We start from the raw sequence: 16,564 nt of genomic DNA, 5'->3' as shown, positions 1-16,564 counted from the left end.
AATTTCAGAGGGAGAGTTCAGGAGAGAGAATTAGAGAGAGAGAGAGAGAGAGAGAGTGGGGAAAGGAGAGGGCAGAAAACTGCCAGCACCCTCTTCGTAGAGAGAGAGGGAAAAAAGGAGAGGGCACAAAACGCCCAGCACCCTCCCCCCTTTGCAGTGAAGGATATTTTTTGGGCGTTTTTATGAATTTAACGTTTAAGAAGTAGAATTGCGACAATAAGATACCGCCCCCCCTGATTTTATTGGAGAAAAGACAAACCTTATCCAAATCGCCTGCTACCCTAGTGATTTTTGTTCTATGACTATAAAAATTTTTCCCAACAATTTTTTTTTTTTTTTTTTTTTTTTTTTTTTTTTTTTTTTTTTTGACTTATACCTAACTATAATTGAGGGTCCCAATTTAATTATTAATTTTTTTTTTTTTTTTACTTCTTGACAAGGTTACATCGCAATGGAACTTGGGACTCGGCTACAGAAATCCAACCTCTACCATCTTGACCCAAGCCAGACACCTAGGTAAGTTACACCAGTCCCAAGCTTGGAAAAGGAAAATGCAGGCTTGTGTAAAGTAGGTTTGTCAAATCTTATCGTGAATTTTTAGCCTAAAAATAGTATATCAGGATTCATGTAATGACCCTAGATAGTTGAAATAAGATTCAGATATTGATACCTATCTAAACATTTTGAAATAAAATTCAACAAAATTGTTCTTTAGGATCAAAACCAATTAGCATGCAGGTTTAGGTCCGGTCATATTAGACCAATTAGGTCTAGTCAAAATTTGCTATTGACCCTAATCGATAGGACTTTGAAATTAAAAAGAAATAAAAATATTTTAAAAATATAAAATATAATATAAAAGAATTGTCCAATTTTGTTAACATGTCCATTAGCTCAAAACTAAATAGCATCACTAGCCAAAACCCTAAATTTGATAAAATATTAGTAATTCACTTCACTAAATTTCATTTTTGCATTGGATTAGACTAGTCAATGCATTAATTATTGCTCTAATCGATCACATTGTCCGTCGCATCTGGTTTCAAAACTTAATAATAATGGTAGTTCTCGCTAGATTTAAATAACCTCATTTGGAAAATACTTTACGCATGGGAAATTTCTTTGATGTCTCTAAAATCAATTTCCTCTACTAATTATGAAATTTGTAGTTCAAAAAATGGACGATCTAAATAATGTGTTACAATCAACACTATTTTGACGGTTTGAAATTCTTCTCTTTTTTTTCTACAACTATTATAGTCAAGTTAAATGATTGATTTGAAGGTTTTTTGACACTAATATTGCAATTTTTCATGAGTGCGGAGATGAAGCTTTACTTATTTTGATAGGTTGCAGTCCTATCAAAACAGTTGCCTTTATAATCAAAATGATATGTATGGTGGCAATTTACGTCTGAAATTTCCTTTCAGAAAGCAAGCCAAGTTCAAGGTTCCCATAAAATCGCCTTTGAATATTTTAAAATGTCTTGTATGTGTGTCTTCACAATTCTCACTAGTCAAAACTACAAAATTGGCCCATAAGTTTAGATCATTTTTTGAAATTTGTAAAGGTTCTTTAATATTTTCACACATTGGAACCGGTCGATCCTAAAAGAAGGTGAAGAACATGAACCGGCAGCATCCATGTCCCCCCCATTGAAATCATAAGTCTAGATGTTCAGCTTCTCAAGCTGATACTTCCAAGAAACAAACATACCATTCGAAGATTAACGAACCCTAATTTCAGCATTTCTTTTTTCTATGCCTCTAATCATCATAATTTTGTAATTTCCAAGGATTGAGTGTTGAAATGTAGGTGAAACAGGGCAATAAAAGGAGAATTATCAAACTTTTTCTTGTAGTTCAAGGAGAGAAATTTCCTATTTCCTGGCACGAATAGATCACTATCACATGACAATACTTTCCTTTAACTGATATAAATCAATCTGCATCTAAATTGCTACGCAAATTTTTCCTAAGCATACAAGAAAATAGAAGATGACTCAACTATCTTCCCAACACAAATGCACAAGTATTATATGATCCAAAGTGCCATAGTTGCCTCTTTTCTAGAAAGAAAAAATTGGTAATGGTTTTAAAACAGTAGTGACTTTTTATACAAAGGAAGAAAAGGAGTCTTATTTATAGATAGAGGACAAGTCTTTTTACCTTCATCTAATCGAATTGTTCAATGCTTGTTAATGAAGAGTTGCGACTCTTTGATCCTTAATTACAATCATAAAAAAGGATTCAGCAATTGCAATCGACATGGAATCGAATACCCACCAGTCATAAGGTTCCAGGGTGGCTCTTTGGGTTCCAAAAAAACTACCACCACACTTAATACAATGTGTTACAATCTTCAGCAGTAGAAGTTGGGGCATGCTTGCAATATTCAAAATCTTTCTCCATTAGATTTACAGCGCTACTAAATAGTGTTGTGGGCCCAACAGTGAGGCTAGTGGTGGGCAAAAACTTATCGAGACTACACCTCATCCCATCGTTGGAATTACCTGTAATGGTGTAAAGTAAGCAAGGCTTGAGCCCGAGCCACACATGTGTGCGCTAGTTCGTCTCAAGCACCCTTGCGCCCATACACATATGTACCGCACTTTTCTCATGATCCACATAGGCATTTTCCTTCATTGGTCCTTAGAGTATAAGTGAAGAGGATATTGCAATTATTTTAAGCATGAATTTTCTTATTTCATCCTTCAATATGTGATAACTAATTCACTGCTTCTTTATCTACAAATAAGACCAAATACACTTTTCAAAATACTATAATTCAAAAGGGAATATTTTGAAATAAAAGGTAGCATTTTTTCATGAAAAAATATAACTCCTCTACCTTTTACAAAATAGTATGAAAGCATTAGAAGAATATAAGTTATTCGCATTGCCATAAAAATATTTTTCTATTTGAACCTTTACTCAATGTATGCACTACAATGTACATCAAACTCCATGATAGGATATAGCTTTGAATCAAGTATATTATCTATTATGCTGGTAGCACAACACACAAATCACAATAAAAAATCTGGTGCATTTTTTTATGTCAGCTTATTATCCGCCTTGAGCATATATCTTAATTTTACAAGTACTCTAAAGACAAGTGTAATCTCATAGGAAGCCGCTTCACTTCCATACTCATCTAGGTGAATCTATCAAGGGTGTCTTTATATATAAAATATGCCAACAAATACTAGTACTAGACGTCATTAAGAGTATAATTCAGCCTCCCCTCATATAGATCATCACTAAATTTATCAATCGTATGAATCTTAGGAGAATGGGTTCTTATAAATTATGTCATCTAATTAACCATATGTATAGCTTGTTATTACCACATTGAATCTAGACCTTTTGAGGTAACAAAGGACTAGATTGGGTTCATGCCATTAACAATTACTATATGGACTCTAATCCCATTCTATTGACATATTACTAATACCTTCCGGTTGTATGACTTTTTATGAAAGGCTAGGCCAAATTTTCCTTCAGTTTTACAAATGCTAGAGTTACCACTCCATCTCTTATCAATATTTGGATGGAGTTATTTGGTGTACAATATGTTTAGATTTGTCATTATAAATATCACTACTTGCTTGAGCAAGCCACGATTATCACATTCAATTATGATTGTTGGTATTGGGTTGGGTCAAATTGGGATATCATGAAGCAAGTTTATTTGCCATTTCACTTCTTCATAAGCAAATTCCAATATGATAAACTCGAACTCCAAAAAGAAATGCATGCTCGCTTCTTTGATCTCTATGATAATTCTCCACCTCTCAAGGTGAAAACTCATACAAAAGCAGATGGTGAATCTTTTAGTTCCATGCTCCAACTTGTATTATCGTGTCCTTCTAATACTATGAGATAACCAATAAAGTGTATGCTAAATGAGAGTTCCTTTGAGATACCTCTGAACTCGAGGATTTCATCTGAATACTCTCTACTTAGGCAACTAGTAAATCTACTAAGTTTATCTACCGCATATAAAATATTCGATATTGGTTTGAGTCAAATTGGGATATCATGAAGCAAGTCTATTAGCCATTTCACTTCTTCTTAAGCAAAATCTAATACGATAAACTCTAACTCCATAAAAAAATGCATGGTTTCTTCTTTGATCTCTATGATAATGCTTTACCTCTCAAGGTGAAAACTCACACAAATGCGGATGGTGAATCTTCTAGTTCTAACCTCCAACTTAGTATCATCATATCCTTCTAATACTATGGGATAATCAATAAAGTGTATACTAAATGATAGTTCCTTTGAGATACCTCTAAACTTGAGAGATTGCATCTCAATACTCTCTACTTGGGCAACTAGTAAATTTACTAAGTTTATCATATAAAAAAACTGACAATATTTAAAAAATAAATGTTCAGAAGTGGGATTCGAACCCAGAGCACACTAAGGTTTTCGTGCCTCTACTGACCACAAAGTCCTTCAAACATGAATTAGTTACGTTTGTCGAATTAACATACATGAAGTTTACCAACATGTTGTACAGTTTGCTTGCCCAAAACTCGCCTCGCCTATATGGCGAGGCCGAGTTACTCGGTCGAATCCCAGTGGCCTCGGTCAAGTTTTAGAAAACTGACAGTAGTATTGTTAAGCCCCATAATAAGATGTCTAACTCCATTCTCACTAAAGGGTAGGCACCCAAATCTCCGCTGACTTACCACTTTTACTCACCCAAAAAATTCCACAAATACATCTCCCTTTATTTTTCATTAACTTTGTATGAGGATATGTTGGGCGTGTTTACTGGCGTACAATCACTATGCTTAAAATTATTGAGGACTTTTTCGATGTACCGAGGTTAGGTTAAAACTAAAGCATCATCTTTACTCACTATATTGATAACAAGTATTATTCAACCATTCCTAGATCCTTCAGATCAAAATTAAATCCAATAAACCTTTTAGTTTCCTCTACTATTTCTAAGTTAGAGCCAAATATAAACATATAATCAACATAAAAACATATTATGACATACATCGAGTTAATTTCCTTATTAGAAACACTTGTCTACTTTATTTCTCTTAAAATTATTCGTTGATATTGCATTATCAAATAAAAATTTTCAATCAAAACCTTGGTTAAATTAGTTCGAATCCTTGAATGTGATGATATATCTGATGGACGATGTGAAATGTGTGTACAAGTCAATAAAAAAAGAGAGTGATCTATGTGTGGACCCTAAAATTTTAGGTAAAATACGAAATGTTCCACTTATATGCATAAATTACAAAGAAGGTTACTCAACTCATTTTTTTCCAAAATTGCCCCTCAAGCAACTGTTTTGATATATTTTTAGTTGTTTTAGTTTTTTTCGTCAGTAGGGTAGTGCCTTAAAGCTTGGGGCACTGCTTTAATAACGAAAAAGCTAAAAAAAATTAAATCAAAATTTGTGTTGACTGAGGGGAAGTTTTGAAAAAATAAAAAAATGGTCGTATATCATCACATTCAAGGAGTTTAATTTCAAGTTATAATTAAATTAGGACCTTTTGGTCAAAATTTAATTATATGGACTAATATTTCCAAAATATTGCTATCGCAATTATCATCCAGTTTCTTCCACTCATTGTTTGTCATACCTTCAGGCTTATGTTCTACCCCTTCAATGACTGTGTACGAGTCCTTACAGTAGAACAAATTGTTCATATTTGACTTTCAGATGATCTAATTATTCTCGTTGAGCGATATCATCCTGCTTCCGGTACTAGAATCCATCTTAAATCAAGCACATTATCTATCAGCCCTCTATTACAGTTAGTTATCGCATGTATGTTACGATTAACTATCACATGTGCTTTACGGCTAGCTATCGCCCGTACGTTGTGGTTAGCTATCACCTGTACATTGCGGTTAGCTATCGACCATACATTACGGTTGGCTATCACCCGTGCATTGCGGTTAGCTATCGTTCGTGCGTTACGGTTAGCTATCGGCCGTGCGTTACAGTTAGCTATCAGTCGTGTGTTACAATTAATTATCGGCTGTGTGTTACAGTTAGCTATCGCCTGTGTTTTGTGCTTATAGCCCCGTGCATTAAGCTTATACTTCGTAAATTAGGCTAATACTCCTTACGTTAGCTTATGCTCCGTGCGTTAGGGTATCCACCATCAGTTAAGCCTTCGCAAAATTTTTCACAAATTTTTAGCAAAGCTTCTACATAAGAGTTTGAGCCCCAAAAAAATCTCATAAGCCCAATTTATCGAAAGTCAAGTTAGGGCAAAGCCCAGGAGTAGTGATTATGATTAAAGGAGCGGGATTTGTTTTCTTTCTTACTCGTCCTATGACCGCTAGGTTCGTTATACCGAAAGACGGTTATAGGGAGGACCAATGGCGATGGAAATGTGCTCTGATACCACTTGTTGGGCTCACCCAGTCGAGCCCTCTCACAATGCGGATATGCGCTGCGGAACCAGGATATATGAGATACAAAAATATGCCAAAGTCGATATGTGTATGTATGAGTGGAAAAATGTGTAATAAAACAAATAAAAAAATAAATCTTACTGTCATTGAATTTATATGGTTCACCTTTTCAATCTATGTCCATGGGAGAAAGAGATCAATTCCACTATTAACTCAACAGTTGCAATGGTCTTCTAAGAAACAACTTTTCTTAGAGATTCTCTCTTGGGTTTTCTTCTTTAAGGTTCTTCTCTCTCGGATGCTTTTTTTCTTTTACAGAGGTTTTCTCTTCTTCTTCTCTCTAGAAGAATGATAACTTTCTCTCTTCTTTTTCTCTGCAAAAGAACGCTCCCTGTATTTTTTTTAATACACTAAGTCAACTACCACCAATGTCCCACATTATTCCCATACTAAAACTATACGTGAGTTTGTGACTTGGTCATCAGGTCACCCTTTTCTACTTTTTCAAATTGCCCCTTTAACTAGGACAAATTCCATTGGTGCCCTCCCACCATGTGAGAGGACCCCCAACTGGATGCTGACCACCTTGCGAATGTTATTATGCATTGTATAACAAAGTGGGCGAAGGCGACAGTTTTAAAAACTCCGGGGTGAAGATTTCCTCAATAACTTTGGCAGGATGAAGATATTTAACATCACAAAGTCAGCACTTTGGAAGCCTCCTCCGACGGGTTGGTTTAAACTTAATTTTTATGGGTTTGCTAAAAGTAATTGGTTGAGAGCTGGATATGGAGGTGTTCTGCGATATGAAAGAGGCAACATTATTTGGACGTTACAAAGGAAGCTTCCCATGTGCCAGGTGATTGAACCGAAATTCTTGGGCCTCAAGCGCTAAATGTTGATAGCGGGGTCCTGATTATAGATGGTGACTCCTCCCATGTGATCAAATAGTGCCTGGATCCACCTCTATCCCCTGTAAATGGGTAGGTGATTTGGTAAAAATTATGGCCCATCTTAGGGGAAAACAGGTGCTTTTCTCTCTAGTCAATAAAGAGGAATTTTATGGCCGATAGATTTGCCAAAAATGCTACTTCTTTGTAGCCCATCCTGGTTTTACTCCCTTTCTTGTTCTTTCTCTTCTTGCTTTTTCATTTTTTCAATGAAATCTCAATAAACAGTTCAAAAAAAAATTGTTCAGAAAAAAAAGAAAAGAAAAAGCTTTGAAATTTCATTTAAACTATTTCCTAACTGAAAACACAAGAGTGGCGTTTATGTTGTTGATTATATTCACCTCGTGCACCCAAAGACATCGCACTTTGGCAGAAATGTCTAGGGGTGCAAACTACTCACGCTTTGAAGAACATTTGTTGAAAACACTGTTGACACGCTTCCTAAAGAAAGTGCATGAATACTTTATTTGTTTTCTATTCATCCCTGACTTCCAAAGATTTCAGATAAAACTGTTTTAAGTGGGATTTGTACCAGAATGTAGGATTTGAACTGAGAGCAACCAAAGAATCCCCTCACGTTTGGGTTGGTTGGTCGTGGTTTCCTTTGTTGATGCCGTTACAACACAAGGCCCAGGTTTATATAAGCAAAGCTCCATCTCAAGACTCCATTGAAATCGGCTTCAATGCCTAAAAATCTATTTTTCCCCTATTATGAAATGAGATTGTCTACAAAAAAAACCATTTACCTTTTGTATAAGAAAGTTACAATCAATCTTATATTTTAAATTTCAAAATAAATGGTTGTAAGAAGATCAGTAAAAAGAATAGACCCAGCTCCAGAAACAAAAAAATAAAAATCTCTTTGTAAATAATCTCTTGTGAAATTTATAGTTTCGATAGTGAACCAGATTTGGTGAATTGGTAAAAACTTAAAAATAAAGCATAAAAAATAATGTGTTAAAAGACATTTTTTTGGGGACATGATATACATCATACTTTTAATTCCATGATTGTCAAAATTATTATAATCAATCCGAGGGTTTCCCAACAAGGAACCACATTTTCCAATAGTCAATAGTACAACCATTGTATAGCCTAACCTCGAATAAACTTTTTCCCCGTTATCCTCACAATTCCATAATCTTGTCATTAAAAATGCTGTTATCTAAGACGAATTTTGCAAATCTGAAGTTAAAATGTTTACTTGCTTATAATGCATGCAACTCAAAAGTTCGTACTGTGTCGTGTTAATCAAATCCCTTTTCCATATTCCAGAAGCATGCTACAACACAGTCCCTTGAGCAATGAACAAAGACTGGCGAAAGAACCTGTGGGGTTCAGCATCTTTGTCTAATGGCCATTTGAGCTAAAGCTTTCCCATTATGTCTCCTCATATCACCCATGTCCTACATTCCTGTAGGAGAACACAGACACACATGTACGCACACGACACAGACTTGAGATAGATGACGAGAGAGAGCACAACAAACAGTTCGAATTATCCAAATTACACCAAGAATGAACGACTGCTTTGCCATTCGTGTTCCCACTCCCCCACTTTGCGCTAGGGCGCACAACCTCTTTAGCGAACCCAATCACACCATGAACCTATCAAACATCTAACACTACTATACACAAAGACCCCCACTCGACCACACGCGACCCTGGACCCTCACTCACAAGCCAGCTTCGTATCGAAACTACTCAGGCAAATGGCAAATGCCTGAAAAGCCGACAAAGGATAACGATAGTCCATAGTGAAGAGGTCCTTTCCAATTTTCCCAAATTGCAATAATATCTTATCATGATCAGATGAGCCAGTAGTTGCTGGTGGTGGGGCCGGTTCAGAGGTGGTCGGTGGCTCCACAGCTGCAATCAACTGAAAGTTTTTCACAGAGGCCACTGTGACTCTCCCCCGAAAGTTGAGGCACCAGCACTGCAATTGCTCATGCCACCTAGGCGCCTTATTCTTAAGAACAAGTGGGCCCCTCTCCCACTCTTTCCCTTCTAAAGGACCCGACATGGCCCTAAATGATGTTATGTCTGAGAACCTCGCACTCCCTGAGAAGGAGTCAGTCCTCTTCGAAAGGAGGCGTAAGTCTCGGTCCATTGAGTGAGAGAAAGAGAGTGTCGAGAAAGACTCGTCCAGTGAGGACAAAGATGCAATTTCGGGTGCAGGGGCAGGGCCCACAGAAGGGTCGAGGGCAGATGCAGGGATGGAGTGCATGGTGCAACGCATGCGGCGGGGGCCACGGGAGCCAAGCATGTTAAGCTCATATGCAACATGGGCCACCCCATAGCTGCCTGATGTTGGCATTTTCGGGGAAACCCGTCGGGAGTAGAAACGGCGGCTCGAGCGCGAGCTTGATGATGACATGATGGCACCAGCATAGGGGGGTTGGCTATCATAGACGGCAAACTTGGTCCCGAGGAAGTTCGACCTGCCAAAACCAGGGAGGGCAGAGAGGGGGAAGAGGTGACCAAGGGCTCAGGCGTTGCACTAGCATCAGACTAAAAAAAATTCCGCATATGAATACATGATACATATGCTATGGCATAAGGTCTTTATCTAAGGAATTTATTGTATGTTGTTAGTTTGTTACTTATTAACATACACAGATTCTGAAATGGCAAGCAGTGGAGATGCCCCATGATTCCGTTTAATCACAACACTTTCGTCTAACGAAACCTGGTTCATCTCCACTGTCTTTAGATAAGGATTGATCATGGACACCCACATGCATATATCCTTGACCCAACACAGAAATGAGGTGCAGTCGATGTTTTTCTGTTGGCATGAGGTGCAGTTGGTGGATAATCATTCCTGGCAATTTCTCTGCGAGGTAAAATCGCTTTGAAGATTTTCAAGATTTTGATTTTCTTGGAGAAACCACACAAAAAATTCTACACAAAATAGGATTTCAACAAAGTTCCGAAATTGAAAAGAACAAATAATGTTTCCCCTTTAAAAAAAAGGTAATATTTATCATAGCTTTGTATTTTTTAAGCAAACCCATATTTGACTTCAATTATAAACTTATCATTTCAGCAGGGGAAATTTTTGGAATGCTGAAGGAAAATGTGCTGTCTCGAAAAATCACAATACAGTTCACAATTTGAAAACAATAGAGTTGATTCTTAAATACTGAAGGCAAAATAGAAAGTTTGCATAGTGCAAAAGAATTCCGAAGGACATTTGCTTGAATGAGGTGACATAAGTTTGCATAACGCAAAAGAATATGGGAAATTAACTACAACACCCATGAGAAATGAGTTATTTAACAATCTATCCATATTGTTCGATTTTATTTCAAAATGCCCATGCACAGACACATGATCATGAGTTGGAATAGTTGCAAAAGTTTACAATGTACAATGTTAAACACTTCAATTCCTACGAGTACTTTGATAAATTGCCCAAAAAAACACCTACAGAAGGATATTTGCTTGAATTGGTTGAGTAAAACGTTAGGATGGTAACAAACCTTAATTTCCCAATGTAGCTGCCAGTAGTTCGTGACATATCTTCTGGATCCAAAGATATAACATATTCTGCATGTGTAGGGCGCCTTATCTTTCTGGCAGCAAGGAGAAATTTTCCATTTTCTGAAAAAGAAAAAAGGCAACCAGATTAGCTAGAAGAAAAAGCATATTGAAAATCATATACCAGTGAATGCTACATGATACATAACAGGGGCACCCCCTTACACTGCACCCAGGTGAATGTCTGTGGTCTGGACCCATGGTTAATCCCCACCATATGTAGTCAGGAATGGATGGTGGATTCCCCATAGCATACCACAAATTATACACTACTGCTGCATAGCATGATTTCCATTAATACATGATTATAAGACAAAATGCAAGCACACCCAAGAGCAAGATCAAAAGGTGAAAAAATCTCGTGAGAGACTTGTTCCTAGTGGAAAAAGTAAGTGTAACAGAATTACCATAAGAAGTTAGCCAAGATATGAACTGCCCGAGGCAGTCACTTCCTAAGGCAGTAGGGATATGTTGTGAGGCCATTGGCATATTGGTCTTTTCCCCCATTAACCGCAGGGAAGACCTTTGGCAGGGTATTGCAACCCCCATGTCTACCTAACTTCTTTTTTTGATGAATACCAAATGGAACCAACTTGGCCAAACTTAAATTTCAGCCATTATGAACTGATTCCAAGAATCTATTCTTTGCACTGAAAATAGATGAAGTGGAGGCCTTCTACTAAAAAATTAAATCCATGATTGGGTTGAATTCCATTAGTTTTGTTTTCCATTTTGAACCTCTCCTATGGTTTGATGAGTTTGGCAGTGTTTTTGGTCTTCTTGCTAGTTACCTATCTCAAAAATTTCGGGCACATTCCAGAAGAGATTAGCAACTAGGTCACTAACCAAAAATTTAGCCCAATTTCCTTTCCCGTGTTCTGTGCTGAGTTTCATATTTTGCAATCATCTAAATTTGTATCCCAAGTGCTCCAAAACATTTTTCGGTGGTCACAACATACTTTATTTTCTGTGAAAGCATTTGAGTTTCTGTGTATTAATGCTTATAAAACGTATTGAGAGTGTGGATCCCTTCATCCCAAACTTAGAATAGGTTGAAAACATCAAAATTTTTGGAAAAATTGGTAGCCAAGATCTTTTCAAAAGTTCCACACAAGGAAAAAAAAAAGAAGGCAACCATTAAACTAGAAAACCAAAAAAGATGAGGCTATGAAGACACGGTGTCCAATCCTACTAGGAAGAAATAACTACGGAAGTGAAAAGATGAGGAACTAGGGTGCTGCAATGGCCTCCATTGACAGTCTCCCTGGTTTCGGGAGTGACATCGATGCGCATCGCTTGCTCTCGCACCAGTTCTCACCAGATAGTTTATTGCTTAATAAAACAACCTAACATATTGACCCTCATTCACAAAATCCTTCAACTTCAACCATTTGACATAACCATCCATTGCAATATCTCAAGTTCAGTATTAACTATGAAACAAAGAACTGAAAGAAAATATTTGAAAGCAATTTGAGTACATATCCTTAGAATAAATGATCTCTAAAATGACAAGAAGGCCACAAAACAATCAAAGATCTAGTTTCAACCCAAATGCACTCAATTTGAGCCCAAGCTTCAGATTTATAAAACCACTTCAAGCTATGGATTTAACATGAATATGGAAAAACTTTGGGATTTTTCAAGGTCATGGGCAGTTCTATACTACTTAATTAATGTCCTCATGGCTTTGGAACCTTCTCACCACCTCCTGCATGACAACCAAGCGTTCTGTGTATTAAAATGTACCCATGCCAGGGGGCCAAGTTGGCCCCTCAAGGTGGGGTGGGTGTCTAGGCTTCAGACCAAAGGAAGAGCCTTGCACCTCAGCTGAGGCAGCCACCTTGGGATGCCCATGCAAATGCCCTCAGGCCATCAGCATTTTGGTCTTTCCCCACTCCCTAACATATTTTCTATTGGAAAATATACATTCCAATTCCCTAACTTTTCTTTGACTAAAAACAAACATAAAATATCCATATTCTTGAAAATTTTGAACAACACAAAAAGCTTAAAAACTTCAACGAATCATATCTAATCAAAATCTTTTGGATAAGATTCTTTGTAGAATATCAAGAGAGGTTACAAAGGGAGTGTTTGGGTGATTTAAAGCTTGATATTATGCAATATGACATCAGAAATGCTATTATCTTTTACTCTTAGTGGTTTTGCTTCATGTGTGAAGAACGAGTCAAACATTTACCCCGGGCTTGGCTTACGTTATTGAGTAATTTAATGGTCTTGAACAAGGAGCTATCAGCTATATGGCGTAGGGAAGGGCATTGCCTTTGACTCTGTGGTTGTGTTACATGTGTGATATGTGATTCAACATTAACTTAGTTACTTTGAAACTGTAAATTTTCCTATCATTCAAATTCTCAATAGTCAATCCATTATGCATATAACTAATAATATAACAAGAAACACCAGCCTGGCCTGATGGCCACCTTAGTGTTGCCTAGCACTTTCTTAAACCTTGTACAAGTGTCTTCACCATCCCATTCTCTCTATACAAGCTTTTTTGTTTTTCAGCTATACCTCATTGGCATGGCTATATACTTCAGGTACCATATATTAGGATCCATATTTCAAGAGCTAGTGTCTCAGGAGTACCACGTGCCCTAAGTAGCAACATTCATCATTTCATATTTCTTAATGCAATTTACTAATTATTCGGGCATCTTGAGTAGTTAGTATATATTAAGCATATATCAAATATTAGGCAGTACCAAGTGATCCTACTCTTGTGTTCATTTGGTAATCAATTTCAATTTGCTTGAGATCTTAGTTATGTAGATTGTTTTCAATTCAATCTCTCCATTTAACCTAGTTGAATTGTATTTGCAAGATAGAGCAAAAACTAATTCTTCACCTAAGGAAGTGTGATTTTCTATGAAATAGTAAAGATCCAAAAGGCATCACTTTTTTTTAATTGCGGGGTCAACATCCTATACATAAATTGATTCCTTCTACAAACTCAACCACTAAAGTAATGAACCCCTCATAAAAAAATAATGGCAACCATAAAATTGATCAAAGTCAACCCCAACCAAATTTATCCAAAGATATAAACAATATTTCCTAATCAAAAGATTAGAACTACTCTCTAAATTAAAAGTAGGAATATGCCAGAACTACCATCACCACAGATCAAGCCCATCACTGCTATACAATAAGTCAAATTCATACAGGCCAAAATGTTGCTCACCAGTGTTAAGACCCAAGTACAAGTGGTAAGTTGAGGATGCTTTATTCCGCTTTATATAACACTGTATAGGACTTGTTCGTGGCCCAGGCTGCCAAATATTGGGAAAACAAAAACAAAAATGGAAATTGTTAAATCATCTCTTTTCAATATATAGCTCTGATGTCCAAAAAAAATGTAAGCATATCCACGATGAATAACATCATAAGAATGAAAAAATAAAAGGTATATAATAAAAACAAAGAAGACTAAAAAGGAAAATTGGAAAGATAAAGGAAATGCGATTTTTATTTTTTGTTGCGAAAGGAGAAATGACAACAAGGACCATGGAGTAGAAAGGGAGACAATTTCATTTCATCTCGACAACAGTACACTTAAAACAGAAGGGAAAACATATTTCGCCTTGCGAAACACAAAAGAAGAAAATCGATACAATCCAACAAAAGCATCTGAGAGTTTGAAAGAATGGCAAATGCTAAAATGAAAAAAATGTAAGATAATCGAACCCATCAACCAGAACCAACCCCAAAAAATTCCCATCTCTTTGTAATAAGTGTTTCATTTGTAATACGTAAAACATGTGAATGAAAATAACAATCCAAACAAAATGAGATCCATGTCTCATCCATAACAAGTAACAGTGTAGACAATCCAAACTATAAAACATGTTTCCCATATCAGTCCCAGCCACAAAGAGCAATAAATATTCAAGTTTATCATCCAGCCAAAACTGAAACTAAGAATCCAAAACAAATCCTATCTTCCTGTCAATCTGAAAGAAGAAGAAAACAAAACAAAGACCGGCAACGAGAAAAAATGGGTCACAAAACTCAAGCGCCTCTTCACACAATAACATGAACAAAAAATCCGATTTTTTGGGGCCATTTCTGCGCCAGTAACAAATAAAAAAAATGGAAACAGGCCAGAGAGAGACCCCAACAAGAATCTATCGGGAACTCAGCCAGAGAAGAAAGAACCCCTCATCATAACAAGAACACAAACTGAGAGAGGAGGGGCAACAGGACAGTGAGATTGAGAAAACCCCCTGAAACAACAACCATAACCAAATTAAGAGAGGGAAGGAGCGGTTGCTAGCGACCAGCTAGAGATATAAAACCCCTGAAATCACCACAACAACAAGAACCAGCCAAGAGAGAGGGCCCAAAACTGCTGAGAGTCCAAAAAGAGAGAGAGGGTATCCCAGTTAGAGAGAGAAAGCCCCTTAAATCACCACTATAACAACATCAACAAATATAAAAAAAGATGGACACCCCAAAGGTATTATGACGAGATCCAGAGAGGGATAAAACCCTCAAATGCTTCAAATCACTACTACAACAGTGAATCAAGAGATAGAAAGAGGGGATCCCAGTTAGAGAGGGAAAACCCCTTTAAATCACCACAATAACAACATTAACAAAGTCAGAGAGCCACAAGAAAAGGTGCTATAAGGAGATCCAGCTAGAGAGAAAATAGTCAACGATTCAAATCACTACAACAACAAATCGAGGGTAGCGCAGAAGATGCGAGAACCTTGACACCAATGCGAAATCCAGAAGGAGAGAGACAGAAAGTCAGGAGAGAGAATGACGACTTAGAGATAGAAAACCCCAAAAAAACAGTAAAGCTCACCTGCTTGAGCGACCCCGGAAAAGTGAGCTTGGCGCACATCTCAGGCGTGCCAACGATCTCCCTGCACATGAGCCGCCACGCTCTACAAACCGCGGCACAAGCCACCACGCTGCGCCTAGCTGGCCACGCCCCCTCGCTCGCCTCCACCCTCTTCATCACGTCCCTCAACAGCTCAGGTGGCAAGCTCGCCCAGCAACCCGGCTCATGCTGGGCCTGCTCTACTTCCTCCGCGTTGGGCTCCGCTCGCTGCCGCGAGCCGAGCCTAGCTTCAAAGCCGCGCCTGGACAGGCTCCCAAGCCCATCACGCACATCCTTCACTATGCTGCGAAACGACATGACCACCGATTCTAGGGTTTATTTTCTCTCTCTAACTCCTCCCTCTTTCACCTCTCTCTCTCTCTGCACTTGGGTATTGGGGGGTTTGGTTCTGGGAACTTGTGGTGGACTTTTTTCTGGATGCAGTTTCTCTCTCTTGAGCTGGGTGTACTCTATTTCTAGGGTTTTCACTCTCTAGACTTAGTCTGAGTTTTCTCTCTCTAGAGTTACTGTATGCGCTGTGTAAAAGAGGATAAAGAGAGTGGGAAATAATGTAACCGTTGAGACAGAGAGAGGAGAGTTTCTCTTTTTTCTGTCTCTCGGAATCTTACGTGCCTGATTTTCTTTTTTTTTCACAAACTTTGGGGCTCCGTGGGAGCATACTATTTATTACTCTCTCAGGAGACTCCGAGCTTTTCTAGCTTGAGGTTGTAACCTGTTTGGCTTATGACTTAACATCAAAAACAAACTTTCAAATTCATCTAAATCAAATATCAAAACACCATGTATGAGAGTAT

General features: G+C 37.6%; 1 protein-coding gene across 1 annotated transcript; it reads right to left on the bottom strand.

The window, feature by feature from the left end:
- Positions 1-8,593: 8,593 nt before the first annotated feature.
- LOC18439008 (tubby-like F-box protein 8) lies at positions 8,594-16,207 on the bottom strand. Its single transcript, XM_006849182.4, has 4 exons — positions 15,732-16,207; positions 14,103-14,190; positions 10,837-10,957; positions 8,594-9,792 (listed from the first exon to the last, which is right to left on the bottom strand). The coding sequence occupies exons 1-4, from the start codon at positions 16,065-16,067 to the stop codon at positions 9,024-9,026; spliced, it is 1,314 nt and encodes a 437-aa protein (XP_006849245.1). The 5' UTR covers positions 16,068-16,207; the 3' UTR covers positions 8,594-9,023.
- Between the last annotated feature and the right edge of the window lie 357 nt (positions 16,208-16,564).

This window comes from Amborella trichopoda, chromosome 9 (assembly GCF_054954075.1).
Source record: "Amborella trichopoda isolate Santa Cruz 75 chromosome 9, AtrichopodaSantaCruz75HAP2 v2.0, whole genome shotgun sequence".
Lineage (NCBI taxonomy): Eukaryota > Viridiplantae > Streptophyta > Magnoliopsida > Amborellales > Amborellaceae > Amborella > Amborella trichopoda.
This window is presented reverse-complemented; position numbering and strand designations above follow the sequence as displayed.

Bases quoted from the DNA above. Each gene is read 5' to 3' on its own strand.
- LOC18439008 (XM_006849182.4), bottom strand. From the start codon at position 16,067: ATGTCGTTTCGCAGCATAGTGAAGGATGTGCGTGATGGGCTTGGGAGC. The intron at 14,191-15,731 runs GTGAGCTTTACT...AATATTTGGCAG, and splicing joins TTCCGGGGTCGCTCAAGCAG to CCTGGGCCACGAACAAGTCC. The intron at 10,958-14,102 runs GTGAGCAACATT...TTTCTTTTTCAG, and splicing joins GTACTTGGGTCTTAACACTG to AAAATGGAAAATTTCTCCTT.